Source organism: Anolis carolinensis, chromosome 1 (genome assembly GCF_035594765.1).
Source record: "Anolis carolinensis isolate JA03-04 chromosome 1, rAnoCar3.1.pri, whole genome shotgun sequence".
In the NCBI taxonomy this organism is placed as follows: domain Eukaryota; kingdom Metazoa; phylum Chordata; class Lepidosauria; order Squamata; family Dactyloidae; genus Anolis; species Anolis carolinensis.
This window is the reverse complement of record NC_085841.1, coordinates 340,464,129-340,483,534: the sequence shown is the minus strand read 5'-3', so window position 1 is coordinate 340,483,534 and position 19,406 is coordinate 340,464,129. Positions and strand designations below refer to the sequence as shown.

At 36.8% G+C, this 19,406-nt stretch overlaps 1 protein-coding gene across 1 annotated transcript in view; it reads left to right on the top strand.

Annotated features, from left to right (window-relative positions):
- rps6ka5 (ribosomal protein S6 kinase A5) overlaps positions 1 to 19,406 on the top strand; it is a 48,868-nt gene that overhangs the window by 4,582 nt on the left and 24,880 nt on the right. The window contains exons 2-8 of the mRNA XM_003214409.4: positions 7,922 to 7,993; positions 9,830 to 10,048; positions 13,231 to 13,346; positions 13,910 to 14,017; positions 14,822 to 14,905; positions 17,567 to 17,670; positions 18,306 to 18,456. Coding sequence (XP_003214457.4) covers positions 7,922 to 7,993; positions 9,830 to 10,048; positions 13,231 to 13,346; positions 13,910 to 14,017; positions 14,822 to 14,905; positions 17,567 to 17,670; positions 18,306 to 18,456 — 854 coding nt within the window. The remainder of the gene's footprint in view (positions 1 to 7,921; positions 7,994 to 9,829; positions 10,049 to 13,230; positions 13,347 to 13,909; positions 14,018 to 14,821; positions 14,906 to 17,566; positions 17,671 to 18,305; positions 18,457 to 19,406) is intronic.

Below are 19,406 nucleotides of genomic sequence, written 5' to 3'. Positions count from 1 at the left end.
TCATCTTCCTCTGCGGCTGAGAATGTGTGATTTGCTCAAGGTCATCGACTGGATGGCCAAATAAGGATTTGTACCCTGGTCTATCAGTATTCTAGTCCAACACTCAAAGTACTATATCACACTGGTGCTTATTGTTATCCATATCTTTAAAGTCTTCAGACTTTAAATAGTATTCAAATTGTATAGATTGTCCATAATATATAAATATATTATATTTTTTATATTTTTTTCATCACAGCTGTATATTTGTTTTGTTTTTTTTTTGTTTTTTTTCGTGTCAGGAGTGACTTGAGAAACTGCAAGTCACTTCTGGTGTGAGAATTGGCTGTCTGCAAGGATGTTGCCCAGGGGACGCCCGGATGTTTTGATTTTTTTATTATCCTTGTGGGAGGCTTCTATCATGTACCCGCATGGAGCTGGAGCTGATAGAGGGAGTTCATCCGCACTTTCCCCGGGTGGGATTCGAACCTGGCAGCTTTCAGATCAGCAACCCAATCTTCAAGTCACAAGGCTTTAATCCACTATGCCAGCGGGGGCTCCACTATTTGTTTTTGATGGACATAGATTTCCCTTCTCAAATTCAAAAGATACCTTTGGATAGATTTTGATCAGGCTGTTAAAGTGTATTCGAATCTAAGCTCAATCCTTTATTCTTAATAGCAAGGGAATAAGAATAAAGCAAAATAATTGTGCAATGGATGAGAAAATGAGTTTCATATTGTAAGATCTTACTTAATTTTCTGTCAAAAATTCTAAAGATGCTAGGTTTAATAAAACTACACAGTATTCTTTTGTTCTTTATAGGTTGTTCTTAATTATATGACTGCAAAGGGAACTTGTAATGCCTTCACAATTAACAGAGAGAAAGGAATTGGTAGCAGTAGAAATGCCATATATCAGATGAGAGGACAAGAAAGTGAAAACCTCCAGAATTGTGGATGGTGCGATTAGGTGTAGTGGAGGTTCCTTCTTTGGAGGCTTTTAAACAGAGACTGGACGTCCATCTGTCAGGGGTACTTTGAATGTGCTTTTCCTGCATGGCATGGGGTAGGACTAGGTGGTTCATATGGGCTCTTCCAACTCTATGATTCTAGGCCCTGTTATAACATTTTCCAAGTAGATGTGTGGACAGGGTTTTGTACACATCTCCCCATGCCTCTTTGTACACATCTCCCCATGCCCGTGGAACAAATTGGATAGATTCTGTACAGATTAACATTTGATTGGTAATGATACTATAACTGAATTCGTTATCTTTGAAAAGAGGCAGAAACTTCGTAAGCGGAAAGCTTATGCTCAGCTTTCATGGGCACTACACCTGGATGCAGTCAAGCTGAAATCTCTCCATCTTGAAAAATCCTTGATGTGTTCCTCTAAATTTCAAAGGGGAAATCTCTTTGTAACAACACTGCAGGTATTTTCAAAGAACCAGTATTTCAGAAACACGGATATATACAGTGACCTCTTCCCTGGAGATTATTCAGATATTTTTGAGATTCCCGTTGCCTCGCTTTTGAAGTATGCTCATATCCCTGCTGTATAGTATTGCTTTCTACAGAAACGCATAGTTGTTTTGCTCTTGCCTTATACTGGCTGAATTTTGCATAAATGAATGAATTCTTCTTTCCCCCGATTTTCTTAAAACTATTGAAAACCTCCTGAGTAAATTGTGCCAGACCTATATTGCATGCCTATGGAATAAATACTGAGTTTCTTCTATCCACATCCACCACCAGATTAAAGTAGTTTAAAGAGGAGTTCATCCTTATTTGAAATGGAAGGATTTGTACACAATCAAAAAGCTTGTCTTATGGAAAACAATATTTGGCCCAGAACAATGTTTTACATTTCCATAACCCCCATAAAAAAATCTCCAGTTGCTTTTTTGAATTGGAGATGTATCTGTTGGGCTAGTGGGCTTATTAACAAAAGACCTTCCCCATAAATGTATAGCAGAGTAATATATTAGCAGCAGCGTGACTCTTCACCAGTAGCCAAAAGTGATAAAAAGAATAAAAACACACAGACCAATGTTATCTCTTCCTTAGGGGCTTTTCTTTATAGCAAAATAATATAATTGCAATATTTACAAGAACAAGGTTTCAACAACACAAATACAGTTCTTTATACTTCCACTCTTTGCTTCAGTGCTGGGCTTCTTTCTGATGCAGATGAACAGCTTTTAAATTTGCTCTCAAAGAGCCTCCTCTCACACCAAACTTACACAGGAGCTTCATACAGTAGCTTTACACACAGCAGCCTTCACATACTGGGGCTTTACACACGAGGCCTTCAACCTGGGGCTTCACAGAAGCTGACTAACACTGAGGTCTTCCTCACACTGAGGCGTTCTCTCACTGAGGCTGACTAACACATCTCAGGACGACACTAGCTTTGGCCCACTAACTCTAACAGGCTTTGGCCTACTCATTCTCCCTGGGGCGACGGTAGCTTATTTAACCCTTTCAGTGCTTGACTCATATTTTGGTAATTAAAAAACCTAGTTAATTTTAGTATTTCTGACAGTATCTGCATCTCACCAAAGATTTTGCTTCAACTATTTATTAAGTTGCCCATTGTGTAAGTACCCAGGGCATACAGTTTTTTGCCATCATCCTTTGTTCTTAGCCAAATAGACCTTCCTTGGAAGAGATATGAATGTTGCTAGAAGGCATCCATAGCATATTGTGCACATTGGAAAATTTTGTCTAACTGCAAGAAAATAAGGGGGCACCCAGAAAAAAATAGCAGATATATAGATTGGTTTCAAGTCCATTTAATGTTGTGGTTAGTGTGTCTTTTCTACCTGTTTGTTTTGTTTTTTAGCAATATCATCTTCCTGAGCATATCTTCTGAGTTACTAACTTGGCTGGGGGTAGGGCTAGCACCTACTAGCTCTATATAGCTTACTCTCCAAAACTTAGTTTCTGCAAAAGCAGACGGAGGTGAGCTTGTGTTTCGGGGGCTAGGATTGTTTGGTTGCACTGTTTGAAGGCTGCTATGGATGTTCTTGTTCACTTTTGAGCCTGCACACATGTATGAGAAGGTGGGGCTTCTGCCATGTTGCTGACTTGGTTCTGTAGCAGAGATGACAGTTATTAAGTCCCTTGGTTGTAATTTGCAATGAGAAAGGGCACATATAGAGCTGCATCTAGGTTGCTAACTAGGGCTGGCTACAAGAGAGTGGACTGCTCCCCTGTTGCAGCTGCTCCAATGACTGCTAGTTTGTTTCTGGGCACAATTCAAAGCGCTGTTTATGACCTTTAAAGCCCTAGACAACTCAGGTCCAGGCTATTTGGCTGACCACATTTCCTTGTATGAATCTGCCCAGGCCGTGAGAGCTTCAGAAGAGGCCCTTCTCTCGGTCCCACCTCCATCTTAAGCTCAGTTCTCAGTGGCTGCCCCTCAATTCTGGAGCTCCTTTCCCAAGGAAGCCAGAATGGCTCCCTCCCTGCTATCTTTGCTAGAGTATTTTTAGAGGTATACCTTCAGCAAATGCAAATTGGTTGGCGAACTGGAAGAGAAAATAGTAGCTTTAGATTCATGTATCTACATTTCAACTTTTATGTAGCTGAAGCTTTTTAGAAAGAGTCAAGCAGACTCTTTGGAAAAAGAAAGCACAAGTAATGCCTGTAGAGGGGAGGACAATTTCTAAACACAGTAGGCATATACTTGGGGGGATGTGATACACAAATATAGAACTCTAAAGAACCATGTTGCAAGTTTGGGACTACATGATCAATTGTGAGCTCTTTCTTTAATTGGCAATTATGAGGAACTAGAACAGAAACAATGGCTATACTCCTCAGAAGGTGTGGAGATCAGCTTGGAGGGTTCTATGTAAAGAAGTACTACTGTCAATTACCAGAGAAAAATGTGGCATGCTGATTATTCCTTTTCTCCTTGGTGTTCAGCATAGAAAGCAAGTATGCTGCCAAAGAAAGCCTTGTGGCCCAGTTTGCCTATCCGAACATATCTCCTCCTATAAACCATCTTGGAGTCTAAGATCATCTGGGGAGGCCCTACTCTCGATCCCGCCCTCTTTGCAGATGTGATTGTCGGGGACGAGAGACAGGGCCTTCTCGGTGGAGGCCCCTCGGCTATGGAACTCTATCCCCAGGGAGATTAGATCAGCCCTCTCCCTCCTGATCTTCCACAAGAAAGTGAAGATGTGGCTCTTTGACTAAGCCTTCGGAAACCTAGTGCAGTAATAGACATGAAAGACACGGAACTGACCAATGGAATGACCCGGACTTTGCTCTTGATCACATGATGTTAATGGTTTTAATTGTGTTTTAATTGTATTTTAATATGACTTTCTTTGTATTTTGTTTTAAGGGCATTGAATTACTGCCACATTGTCAAGCCGCCCTGAGTCCCCTCCGGAGTGAGAAGGGCGGGGTGAAAGTATAATAAATAAATAAAATATAGTAAATTCTCTGCCACATCTAGCATGGATAAGCAGTGAGCTCTGTCTTTATCAGCTTATGGCAGACTAGATAATGCATTTTTTTGCTGGATAATACGTAATTTTTGTGGGTGTATTTACAAGACTGATTCAGAATTAATATTTGGGGAAGTAGGAATACAGTGTAATCAGAAAAGCAGTTGTGATCTTTTCCTCCCTCCCTCCCTCCCTCCCTCCCTCCCTCCCTCCCTCCCTCCCTCCCTTCCTTCCTTCCTTCCACTAGGCAAATAAGCCAGCTACTTTGAATTGTGAGTATTTTGTAATGCTTCTATAGTCCTTGTGGAAACTGGGACAAAACCATGACACACACACACACACATACCCAGTATTTTTACTATTAACTTTTTTCTGTTGACCTGAAATGCTGAAATGGATTTGAAGTTTCCTTTAATCTTTTCATTTCTATTTCGTGATCTCTGTGACTCACAAAAATGGATTATCCGTGCCTGCACAATGCCTTGTTCAGAAAGTTTGAGAGTTATTATAGTGATGATGACGAGTAGCCATCGTCATCATCACTGCAGTCTTTCCACCTAAACTCTCATTTCTTTTTCATATGCTACTGCAGCAGCGACGACAGGAACTTTGCCTAGGGTTTCAGCTTGTTTATTCAGCTTCAGATTTTTCAGACTTAACTTTGGCTTTTCTAGTTTTCCTCTCAATTTTATTCTTCCTTCAGCTTGATTTCCCTATTTAACCTTTTTTATGTTTCTGTGATTTGCATTACTAGTTAAGGCTACTCTCACCCTTTGGGCTTTGTTGTCTTGCTGGTTTTATTTGAGAAGTGCATCACCTGTGGCACTAAAATCCCTGAGAAGGATGACAGCTTGAAGTGTTTGCTTTGCCTCGGAGAAAAGCTCATGTAATGGCTGCTTGTGCTCACTGTAGAGCTTTCATGTCTCAGGCGAGATGCAACAGAGATTTGAGTCTAAAAAGCTCTCCACAAGTCAAAGAGGTTGGGAACCACTGCTCTAGGTCATGCTCTGGATTTAGAGATGGAATTGCTGGATAAACAGCCTAAGCATTAAAAGAAGGAATGGACCAAAGATAAGAATGATCATTGAGTGGACTCTGTCCAGTTGATGTCTTTGCAAGAAGCATTGGATGTTCTCTCTCTGTCTAGACAAGCATCCACTGAACCCACACATTGCCCCATATCAGAGCATGGCGAGTGTTCTGTTCATGTTTCTTGTTGCTTTTAAAAATGTATTGAAGTAGTATCTGTAGCTCAAAACCCTTCACTACAATGAACTCCTGTGGGTATTCTATCTAAAAGGAAAAGTTTGGAATCTTTCCCAGTAGTTGTTTCTGTGACTTCTCCATGGTCTTCCCAGTCTACTGTGCCATCTTCACTAGCTCCGAAACCTCAATTTACTATTCCATTTCTTTCATAGTCGCCATCGCTCTTGGTACCTAGTAATTCATAGTTCCTTGTATCTGTTTCATTATCCTTCCTTTCTCTTATATCTGTGTGTAATTTATTTTCTGCTCTTTTGAAACTTGCATAAGGTAAATTTTATTGAACACAAAATTGAATACAAAATTATCCATGCCATTTTACTTCTAATTTCAGTCTGTGGTTACAAAAGATGGACAGTGCAGAAAGCCAATAGAAGAAAATCAGCTCATTTGAAATGTGGTGTTAGAGAAGCATTATGCAAATACCATGAGCAAACCAAGTATGATCTATACCTAGTAGCACAATGGTTAAACTGAGACTGTCATACTTCAAACATAACATTAGAAGACATGGTTCATTAGAAAAAACAAGGTCTGTTAATGTAAAAGAGAGTAGGAAAGCAAGAAGACCACATTACAGGCCAATAAACTCAATCAAGGAAGCTACAACCCTGAATTTGTAAGCTCAAATTCTATAATTATCTGGAAATTCCTCATTTATATGGTTTTCCTAAGTCAGTCAACTTGAAGGCAGACATCATCATCATCAAGTTCTTACTAATTGCTCATGTTTCAGTGGATTTCAAGTTAGTAACCATCTTACCTTCAAAAATAGTCTTAGCTAAGGATAGTATGTCTGTTCTGAATGAATGCTTGCAGAACATAATGGGCAGTATGAAAAAAATGAAACTGAATCCAGACAAGTGAGGTGTTTACTATTAAGGGATCTAACATGGGGTTAGAGGTATGTCAGCCAGTTCTGGACGGGGTTACACTCCATCTGAAACATTTTCACAGCTTCGTGTTCCTGGATCTGTCTTTTAAAATGTCATCTCAAAAAATATAGTGGTCAAGAGTGCTTATTTATCAGCTTTGACTGATATGTTAGCTGTGTCCCTTCTTAGAATTAAAAGACATAGCGATGATAGTGCATGCACTGGTAATCTCTAACTGCAATGCTTTATACATTGGGCTATCAACAAATAGATTTCATCAAATAGTTCAACATATGGCAGCCAGAATGGTTACAGATATGAGCACATCACACCAGTATCAGAATCACTCTTCTTTTCTGTTCCATTAGAACCTATCCCTACTCTTTCCATTTTATTTCTACCAGTGGTACTAAATTGTCTCTTACAAATACAGTCTGGGAACACATCTACTTTATTAACTGAGGTATATCTGTAGATGGGCCTTTGTTCTGATCCAGCAGAACTCGGCTTCTATTTTGAAGAATGAAATAGCATCAGTTATAGTATAAGCTACCATTGTTTTACCTAAATTTAATTTATGTACAGCACATAATGTAGAATTCTGCTGTGTTATTTTTCCTGTTAAATATTTATCTGTAGTTAATCTTTTCAAATTATATACAAGTTATGCACTGAGGAATTGGTTAACTGTCAAGTCAAACTACATATTATATCTTGTTTTGTGACATCCTAGTTCATTCCTTTTCTTCATATTCAATCTATACAAAAGCTTGGACTGTTAAAATATTTCCATATAATTTAAATGGTTATAGAGGCTATAACGGCACTCCATGCAGTCATGCCGGCCACATGACCTTGGAGGTGTCTATGGACAATGCCGGCTCTTTGGCTTAGAAATGGAGATGAGCACCAACCCCCAGAATCGATTACGACTGGACTTAACGTCAGGAGAAAACCTTTACCTTTACCTAGAGGCTATAAAAATACTTGCATAGCATGCTCATCTGCCCAATTGTATTGTGTTACAAAGTGCCATCTGGTGGCAAATGAAACCTTTTTGCATTAACAGATCTTTGGGGACTGACTGATTCTGGGGAAGGGGCTTTAACAATGCTATTGATTTTCTATATTTGTTGCTTTTAATGAATATTCATTTAAACGATTCTTACATTAATTGATAACTTGGTTCTGTTTTAAATATTGCATGTTTTACTGATTTGCACCTTTTTCTGTTTCATCTCAAGTCTAAGGCCTACAGAAAAAGTGGGAAAACATTTAAATTAATCCATCAATCAATAAATAAATATCAATTTGACAGTCAAATCTTTTTGTGTTTCAGCTAATTTGACAGGCCATGTAGAGAAGGTTGGGATTGAAAACTTTGAGCTTTTGAAGGTTCTTGGGACAGGAGGTAAGAACTGGCTTTCTTTGCTATATGGTAAGGTGTGTCTGAGTTTAGAATGTTAAGCATTTAAGTATTTTCTTTTAATGTTTATAGTTTCAATATCATTAATTTAAATGGAATGTAGCTATTGAAAATACAAAGCTATTCAAACATATCAAAGTACATTTGATTCTTACTTATTCTCAGTAATAGAGGGTCAGTTTTGTAGTGAAGCTTCACAATCCTACACAATAGGACCAGGCTGTGGCGCAGGCTGGAAAGCAAGCCAGCTGCTACAAATAAAAAAATCACTCTGACCAAGAGGTCATGAGTTCGAGGCCAGCCCGGTGCCTGCGTCTTGTCTCTGTGTCTGTTCTGTTGTCATGGCATTGAATTTTTGCCGTTATGTGTGCAATGTGATCCGCCCTGAGTCCCCTTCAGGGTGAGAAGGGCGGAATATAAATGCTGTAAATAATAAATAAATAAATCCTATACAAGCAGTTGCCAAGTTACAGACATTTGACTTACATACAATTCATCGTTAAGATTGGGGGTGAGGCAACAGGGAGTGAGAGAAATCTATTGCTTGGAAAGGAAATTCATTCCTGGAAGAGTTATCTTGGGAAAGATGTCTCCACTGAAGCTTTCTCACTGATCCTTGTTTCTACAACAAGCCAATTTTTTCAAAAATCCTAGTGGGTGAGGTGAACAAGGGCACAGACAGCAAAACAAACTCCACAAGAATGCTAACCCTTCCCTAGGCTATCCAAAACAAATATATATATTAGGATTAAAAGATATATGTGTTTCGACCTACATACATACTCAACTTAAGAATAAACCCACAGAACCTATCTTGTCTGTAACTCAGGGACTACCTGTACAGTGTTTCAAAAAGATGGACCAAGTTTGAAATCGCTATATCTTTGTAACCATGACTTGAAAGGATGGGCATAGAATTTCAAAGGATTCTAAATTTCTCTCCCAGCGCACATACAGCAGTCATTCAAAAGATAGTGACCCTGCCACATGAGGCATTTATCAGTAATTATTTGAGACACTATGTGGAATTATTTTTTAGATTTGTTTCTGACTCAAAATGGTTAATAAAACTTGATAACTTGGTAACTCATGAAAACATTTGTAACTTTTTGTGTAATTGTAACATGTTGCCATTGTGAAATATATTGCTTTGAAACTGGGTCCATCATTTTGAAATACCTGTACACTGTACACTGATATACATGTTTGCAAAACAAAGGTTATGATTCTTTATCAGGAGAGAGAATGTGTAAACTTCCATTCGATTATTATGTTTAAATTTTTATTATTAACTATGTCTAGTCATATACTCAGTCCTCATAGGACTGGTTTTGGCTTTAAATCCAATTACAAGTCCCAGCTAGAGTTAGCCATTGGTGCACTAGAATTTACACTGTTATTTTACTATTCAGCAGTAGTTCAATGGTACCTGGAACTATTGATTAGAGATCCTTTTTTTTCTGGTGGGGGGCATCTATTGATACTCTATCCACTACTTTTGCAAACTTCAAGATTTGAATGCTCCTTTTTGCTTATTAACTGGTCTGTATTAACTCCTAAATCTGTCAGTTCTCTCCATTGTCTGTTTTGACTATTCGAAAGAGCTATATTTATTTTACATTAGTTTATTAGTCATAATCCTAAACATCATCTGAAAAGTAGGTTTATTAAGTTCAGTCAGTATCTTTCTGTTATCACCATGGCAATTTCTTGATCTGGTAATTTTGCTCAGCCTAAACTGGAAATATGACAGAAATACTGTAATTATAAATTATTAACTCAAATAACTGTACTTTAACTTGTCTAATATTTTTGTTTTAGCTTATGGAAAGGTATTTCTAGTAAGGAAAATAAGTGGTCATAATTCTGGCAAGTTGTACGCTATGAAGGTATTGAAAAAAGCAACAATAATTCAAAAAGCAAAAACAACTGAACATACAAAGACAGAACGACAAGTACTAGAACACATTCGACAGTCTCCATTTTTGGTCACTTTGCATTATGCTTTCCAGACAGACACAAAGCTTCATCTCATTTTGGGTAAGTTTTATTTTTAAGATTAAAAAATGTCTCAATTGAAATAAATAGAAAATAACTGTCTGGATTATAGACAGTAGAATAACTGATGATCTATCCTCAACCCAAGTCAGCATCTGCCCAAGGAAAGCATATGGTTGGTGTGAAGGAGCTGTTGAGTGGTCGATCCAGTCTGGGTAAAGCCATGGGTTATCTGAGCAAGATGCAAGGAAAAGCACAATAATTATTGATAATGGGCCCAGAAGGTCAGCCATTAGGTCAGCTGTCCAAGTACATGAGCCTGCAGGAAATAAACAGCCTATTTCAAAATGTAGTCAGTCCAAGATCAAGGCAAAACAAGAAAGTGAGAGTGTACTGCCAGGCAACCAGATAAAACCATTGCCAGCACTGAGGCTAGGAGAAAAGTGCAATAATATTTTTGGACCACAGGTGCCCAATTACCGTATTTCATCAAGTCTGAGGCATGCTTTTTTCCTGTTTAAGGGGCTTCAAAAACAGCATGTGCCTTAGATTTGATGGTGCCTAAGGTTCTCTGGTTTTGTTTGGATTTTAAAATGGTCTTGCCTCCAAGAAAGAGGAGAAGGAGGAAGGGCTCCAGTTCCAATGGTGCTGCCAGGCTCCTACCATTTTGTCCTTAGCCTGAGCCAGACGGCTGTTTACTGTCTGACTGAGCTAAGTGCTGCTTCTTGTATCCACTGCTTTCCCATAAACTTAGTAAAACAGACTCATGCAGACAAGATGACTTTTGGGTTTCTGCACACTCTCTCCTCAGCCTGTTCGAAAGATTGCACTACAAACCCGCATTTAACAAAAAAAAAAAAAGGTTTTGTGAATGCAAAGGAAATTCTAAGAATTTTCTGCCCTAAAATTAAAGCTTCAAAAATGAAGTGTGCTTTACATTTAACGTCTTAGATTTGGTGATACATGATAGTGCTTAATTAGGTCAGTGGTAGTACTTCACCTCATTGGGCTTGGCATTTCTTATCTCATCATTCAACGAAGGATGGGATCCATCATCTTCAACCTCTGGAGGCTCTGCCAACTCCTGCTGGAGATCAGGGTCCCTTACTGCCCCAGATCCCATTTCTTTGGTCTCAGAGAGAGCTCCATTACCAAGTGCTGTAGCTCCCTCCAGATCTATCTCCTCCTCCTTGTTTGGGCAATCTAGGGGATGAGTTATGTCAAAACCATTTCTGTTTCATAATATTACAGAACGGGTATGGTGTAGTGGTTTCAATGTTGTTCTAGGTTTCCGGGAGATAAGGATTTGAATCATTGCTTGGCTACATAAACCCATTTTAGCAAGTGAAACCTCCCTTGAACAAATGATTAACTCTTGTCACATTCTCGCTCTCTTTTTGGATCGTAATTCCTTTCAAAAATCTGCTCTAAATACAATAATCTCTCGTTTAACTGGCACCCATGGAGATTGGTAGATGTCTGATAAATGTAATTATTCATTGCTTGAGCGTTAATATCAAAAATAGGCACAATACTATAACCCATACTGTACCATGCCATAGGTTTTATTTTTATAATATTGAAATACAATAATTAAAAGCAAGTTGAGACGAATAAAGACTAATTTAACTTAATGTAACACATGTAAGGAGCCCCGGTGGCGAAATGTGTTAAAGCACTGAGCTGCTGAACTTGCAGACCGAAAGGTTCCAGGTTCAAACCCCGGGAGCAGCGGGAGCGGCCACTGTTAGCTCCAGCTTCTGCCAACCTAGCAGTTCGAAAACATGCCAATGTGAGTAGATGAATAGGTACCGCTCTGGCAGGAAGGTAACGGCACTCCATGCAGTCATGCCAGCCACATGACCTTGGAGGTGTCTACGGACAACGCTGGCTCTTTGGCTTAGAAATGGAGATGAGCACCAACCCCCAGAGTCAGACATGACTGAACTTAACATCAGGGGAAACCTTTACCTTTAACACATTTTACTCTATTATAAAAATTGATTTTATTTTTATTGAAAGTGGTTCTCAACCTGTGGGCCCCCAGGTGTTTTGGCCTACAGCTACCAGAAATCTCAGCCAGTTTACCTGTTGTTAGGATTTCTGGGAGTTGAAGGCAAAACATCTGGCAACCCACAGGTTGAGAACCACTGATTTAAAGTATTACTTCTTTTTAAAAATTGCTGGTTGCTTGTAAGTTCCAGTTAACTGAGAGTCTGCTGGATGTAGTTGAAACTCCACGGATGAGGCAGAATGCTGAGAATTTTTATTTTGTAAATTCAAGTGGAGAGGGTAAAGAGGCTCGAGGGCTCCTTGTATTTTCACTGCATCATCATTCCAAAGGGATACTTCCCAAAATATTTTCATACTGCAAATGAGGAGCTAAAATCATCCATAAAATGTGACAGGATTTAAATTTGCCCGCATCCTATGCAAAGTAAAATGACAAAGAAAAAATAATTAACTAGGCAATTTAAAAAACCATATTCACAGTTAATTTCCTTGGTGAAACCATTCATTGTGGCACCAAGAAGATTCTGGTTTTACTAGCTACTTACCTAGGTTGCATCTTGACAGGGCAGTTACCCAAGTGCAATTTGGAGTAGGCACTGCTCCCCTGCCATCCATGCATTGCCTCCCTCTAAGATACGTTAGAGGTGTCCACCAGGCACCAAAATGACACACACACTTGGCTTCATACTGCAAGGCATTTGAAGGAGAAGCTGTATAGTTAATTTTAAGGCATGATCATGCACACACAAAATAAAGCATTACATCAGATGTCATAGTCTCAAGTTGTAAAAAAAAGTCTATATGTTGAATCCAGCACTTTGATTTTAGCTCAGAAGTGATCTGGTATCCAGTGCAAACAAATTAGAACTGCTGTTTTTTGTAGAAATCTTCTGGTACAGGATTAAAACTGTTAGGAGCATATTTTGCATCAATTGTCTTTTTAGCATGACAGCCTAACACATAGCACATTACATTAGGACAAGCAGGGACTTATCATTTCATGGATCTCTGCACCTGAATTATCCCTATCTGATTGTATTAACAGTATAGCATAAGCAACATTGTTAAATGTAATTGAACAGGATTGCTATTGGTAGATTATAATGACAATTTTAAGAATTTTAAAGTGTTGTTATTATATATTATGACAGGTTAGGAAAAGGAGTTTAAAGTTAACATAAAGCAATAAATAATGTATCTATATTTGGTAGATTACATAAATGGTGGAGAACTTTTTACCCATCTTTCACAAAGAGAGAAATTTACTGAAGATGAGGTGCGAATATACATTGGGGAAATTGTATTGGCTCTTGAACACCTACATAAGGTAAACCCACATTTCTATCTTTCTGAAGAAATTGCATTGGCAGAAGTTTGAGTGTTAGTCTCGGTTAGAGTAGAGCTCTTGAATTCATGGCAAATACTGTTTGTAAGTGTTGTGGGTTTGATGAATTTATTTTCGTTAGAATGAACAAGTGCCTTTAGGTCAAAAAGAAAATACTTATGTTTATTAAATATAATATTGCTTGCACATGAAGAGGTTTTGTGTCAAATTCATGTAACTATAAACAGGCTTGTGTGTGTGTGAATAACAAGTCACATTGTATTATAGTCTGTATTCACATGTAAATATTTTTTAGATTGTGCAGTTCTATATAAGATGCAGATTTTTAAATGCTAATTATTACACCTCAGAGCACATAGATGTCTACTATGTTTAGCCTTAATTTTAATTTAGTATTTGAAATACACATTTTAGGATCAAGTACAGTTTCCTCCTACTTTATTGTGACATTGCTTTAAATTTAATGTAGGCTATGTATTAACAGTATTGTTTTGTATGCTTTATTATACTCACTGCTATATTGTGATTTGCAATTATTTTTCCAGTTAGGAATTATCTATCGTGATATAAAACTTGAGAACATTCTTCTTGATTCTGATGGTCATGTGGTACTGACTGACTTTGGCTTGAGTAAGGAGTTTGTTGGTGATGAGGTGAGTATCTACATGTCAAATAACTTTATGCGAACAAGATATTTGACAAACAGCCTTCTAGCCTAGAGATTAACCACAAAGTCTACGCTCATTTGCACAAGTGACAGGCCTTTACTGTAAACACTTATTGTTTGTAATCTTTGTGTAATTCACTCTCATGGAATATATGTTTCCTCTATAATAGTTTTTAAGATGAGCCTTAAAGTCAGTTTTTCATTGCTGTGCCACTACTGCTTGAAAGTTGTGAATTGGGATGGGCAGCTGTTGGATCATAGTTCACCCACAACCTCAGCCAGCATAGTCTCTCATAAAGGATGATGATAATTCTAATGACAACTTCTGATTTAAACTATTCTTGCTTTCTGTGTAATATAACATTTTAATTGTATGATCTTATAGTCTGTATTGACATGCTGTTATGCTGCTACTTCAGTGTGGATTGGTTTATATTGTTTCAGTTTAAAACTATTTTCCTCACTTTTTGTGATCTGTCTTGTCCTGCAAACTGTCATAAAAATACCAGAAGAAAGAAACACAACATGTGACCAAAATATATACAAAACTTACCGGTAAAATATTTGTTAAAAATCTTTTTTAAATTTGGAGCAATAAGCTAAAGTAAATCTGAGAATGTTCATAAATTATGTTTTGAAATTTGAACTTAAGAGCTTCCTTTTAATAAAATATGAGATAGGAAGAAAAAAAATGCTTGCGTGTGAAAAGACAAAATCCTGTCTGTCTGGACTAGTCTATATGCTTCCTCATCTTTTCTCTTTGGAACCAGTTTGTAACTTCATTTTTCAGAATAAGAGAGCATATTCCTTCTGTGGAACAATAGAATACATGGCTCCAGATATTGTCAAAGGAGGGGAGACAGGACACGATAAAGTATGTATTGTCTTATTTTACATTTTGTCTACTAATTGATTTATTATTAAAAGAGAATTTACTTTTGAGTATATAAAATGATTAAATATTCCAGAATACCTTTTTAGCATTAGATTAAGTGGAACACATTAAGAGTTTATTATAGTATATGTTTTATATTTTAAATATGTTTTAGTATTTAAACCGTTTTAATCATATTTTAAATGATATTGTTCAGTTCTTTTTAAACTTTTGTAAATGATATATTCTTTTAATTTTTTTTAATTATTGTAAGTCATCTTGAATCCCATTTTGGGAGAAAGGCAGGATATAAATCCAATAATATAAATTTCAAACTACAGTAGAGTCTCACTTATCCAAGCCTCGCTTATCCAAGGTTCTGGATTATCCAAGCCATTTTTGTAGTCAATGTTTTCAATATATCGTGATATTTTGGTGCTAAATTCGTAAATACAGTAATTACAACATAACATTACTGAGTATTGAACTACTTTTTCTGTCAAATTTGTTGTATAACATGATGTTTTGGTGCTTAATTTGTAAAATCATGACCTAATTTGATGTTTAATGGGCTTTTCCGTAATCCCTCCTTATTATCCAACATATTCACTTATCCAACATTCTGCCGGCCCGTTTATGTTGAGTAAGTGAGACTCTACTGTACGTATGACTCTTTTTATATTATACCAGACTATTAGTAGCAACTATCCAAGGTTTCAGAAAAAAAGCACTTTTTGCCATGCTTGGATATACCAGGAATGAACTTGAAATCACATGCATGATCACTTTCCTATGGTATTTTATATAAGCAAAATTTGAAATACTGTATTTTGAAAGGTATTGTAACCAGGAGAAAAAACTTTCTCTCTTTTTCCAAATTGTAATTTTCCTAAGTGCATTTTTAAATAATTAGTCATTAGCTTTCAGCATTGTGGAATTGCATGTCCTCACTCTGGCCAGTGCGAATATAAAGAAAATTAGGAAATGTAATACTACTAGTATCTTACCCTGATGAACAGTGATTAAAGTAGACTGCAGCATAACATTTTCTGTGTACTAAGTTATTCCTTTCTATATTCTTTAAGCAGTTATATTACCAATATTTAAGTGTGCTTTGGGGATTGTTTTGATTAACAACAAATCTTTTTTTTTTAAAAAGATTTTTATTGAAGGTTTATATTTACAAAAAGTAAAAAGTATGGGCTTAATAGAGGAGGGTAGGGATAAGGAACGTAGGGTATTGGGTGTTTCCTAAGTATCTACCAGCTAAAGGAGAGAAATAGGGTAGGTAAGCATGAGTGGGGGATTGAAGAGTTTGACTTCCACTCTTCTCTATTGTGGTTACTTTCTTCTAGGTTTTCTTAAATTCTAGTTTCAATCTGCCTTTTCCTTTTCTTTCCTATGGGGGCATTATTTTATTATAAGTCTTCTTATATTTCAACTATCAATTTGATGTTTTCCTGGATCATATAGTCTTTAATTAATGACCAATAATAAATTTAACATTTATTATTTTTCATTATTTGTGTTAGAGTGTCCATGTTCATTATGTCTATTATTTTCAAAATCCATTGTTTTTTCGTTGGTATTTCCTTCGTCCTCCAATGATGTGCATAGTTCATTCTCGCTCCTGTTGTGATTAACAACAAATCTTGATTAGCCTGGTCTTGCCCAGACCCTTGTTTATTTTTTTATATTTATTATTATTACTGGGTTTCTTTACATTAGAATATTAGTAATTAATTATAATTTGTTAACTTTTCCTATAAAAGCAACACAACACATTGGAATCTAAAGGGGCACATTGATTTAGAAATTGGGAGAGATGAATGTGTTATCATGGGAGCATGATAGTGAAAGCAATATGGTGCCAGTCGCTCTCAAATTGTCCCCTGATTCAAACAGCGTAGATAGCCTTAGTAACAGCAGCCCTCCTAAAAATGCTGTTGAATGCAAAGTTCCGTGAATGAGAAAATAGCAATTCATTTATATTAAGCAGTTCTGGGTTTGGAATTCCCTTCATGGGAAGGCTAAAATTGTCATTTATTCTGACAGAATTTGGAAAACCGCCAGTATTGAAGAAAGGGTTTTAGTAAAGTGATGTGGTATTTCAAACTGTTTTATGTTATTCTGATGTTTATTTTGAATTACCTTTAACTTTTTGACTGTTCCAATTTTGATAATATTTTTTATGTTTATGCCCATATTATGTCTGCATTAATTTGTAAGTCACTTTGAATTCTGAAGGAAAGGCAAGATACGGTATACTTAAACAGAATAATCATTGCCATAACCTTATTTTGTTTTTTAATTTAGTTTATAATTTCCTTTATCATTAGTTTTTTTCCTACTTGTTAAATAGCTACCTTAATGAGTTGCTGTGAGTTTTCCGGGCTGTATTGCCATGTTCCAGTAGTATTATCTTCTATGTAATGTCCAGGGTGTGATATTGTGCTTGTCTTACTGCCCACAGAACCTCTGATGATGCCAGCCACAGATGCAGGTGAAACATCAGGAGAGAATGCTTTTGGGACATGGCCATACAGTCAAAAAAACTCACAGCAACTCAATAATTTCGACCATGAAAGCCTTCAACAGTTACCTTAATGTTTTTTTTTCTATTCTTATTAACATGTAATTGTTCTTGTTAACATGTAATAGGCTGTTGATTGGTGGAGTCTGGGTGTTCTTACATATGAATTATTGACTGGAGCCTCACCGTTTACAGTTGATGGAGAAAGAAATTCACAAACCGATATATCTAGGTAAGTTAACGAAGTAGCTGAACTGCAGATCCTTTGATTGCTTTTAATACTCTGGTTTTCAATAAAATATATTTGTTACAGAATTTTTTAAATATAAAACTTGGTTAAAACCAGTTTACAACAAAATTTGAGTACACTGAATATACCTCAATCATCTAGTTTTATCTGTAGTTGTTGGTTTAATTTTACTTGAATCAAGTTCTTCAATCGTTACTTCTTGATCTCGTGGAGTATGGTAATGTCAACAGTCTGTCTTCTAAGTAGTGTACTAACCAGATTTCAAGATAAGTCAGTTAGGTTTATTTATTTCGTGTCAAAAGCATTGTCACGTGCTATGCATTGATATTACATTCTGTGGTAGGTTATGCAGTTAAGTTCTAATCACCACATATATTCCCACCAATAGCAGGATATTTTATTAATGTGTGCTTTTTCAAATCATTATCTTATGTTGATCTTATGTTGTACTGTTTTATTTTATGTAATGTATTATTTAATTGTATTATGTTATGGTCTATTGTATTGTCTTGGGCATGGCCCCATGTAAGCCGCCCCGAGTCCCCGTTGGGGAGATGGTGGCGGGGTATAAATAAAGTTTTATTATTATTATTATTATTATTACATCTTTTTGTTAGGAGAATATTAAAAAGTGAACCTCCATATCCTCAAGAAATTACAAATTTAGCTAAAGATTTTATTCAGTGTCTTCTGATAAAAGATCCGAAGAAGAGACTGGGCTGTGGACAAGGTGGTGCTGATGAAGTCAAACAACATCCCTTTTTCCAGGTGAAACAGATTTAAATATTGTTCCTTTTTGCTTTTGGAAGAGAGTTCCAAACCCTGGGAGCAGCCACTAAGAAGGCCTTCTCTTATCTTCCCAACAAATGTCTGGGAAGATGGTGGAACAGTAAGCAAGGCTTCATTCCGAGACATGGGCAAGTTTGTATGCGAGAATTGGGTGCTTCATATGATCTTGATCCTGAACTTTATAGGGCTTTACAGATCACCACCACCACTGAATTCTACCTGGAAACAAATGTGCAAACAGGGACGTTGTATCTTCCCTGTAGCTAGCTGTAGTTAGCAATCTGGCTACAGTTATTTGGACCGGGCAGTTTCCAAACACTCTTCTAGGGCAGTTCAATGTAGAACAGGTTAAAGTAATCCAAATAGGATGTAATTAAGACATGTATCACTGTGGCCAGGTCTAACATCTCAAGGAAGAACCATAACCTTAACTGTGCAAAGGCACTCTTGAACTTCCAGCTCAGGGTTGTATCCAAGCTGTAGACGTCTGTCTTCAAGGAGAGAGCAACTCCATCCAGCATAGACTGGATCCCTATATGGCAAGCAAATGACTTTCAACCTTTTAAATAATATCTCTGAATTATGGTCAATATGAACTTATATTCTTACACTTTAAAAGATTTTAAGGATATGTAGTAAATCATTTATGGTTTAGAAGGCAAAAATACAACAGACAAAGAAAAATGTATGTGTTCATTGTGAAGTCTGAACAGTAAATGACAGTACTTCCTTCAATGTTAAGAATGATCTTTGTTGTTTCTTCTGTGTTTTATATCTTAACTGCACTTATTCAATGAAACATTTTAGTGCTACCTTAAGCTAAAATGCTGTATAACTGGGAATAAACACTAAACTTAATGGAGCTTTCAACATCTTAGTTGAAATGCAAATAATTGCACTCTTAATTGTTTTCAAGCTTGCTTAAATTA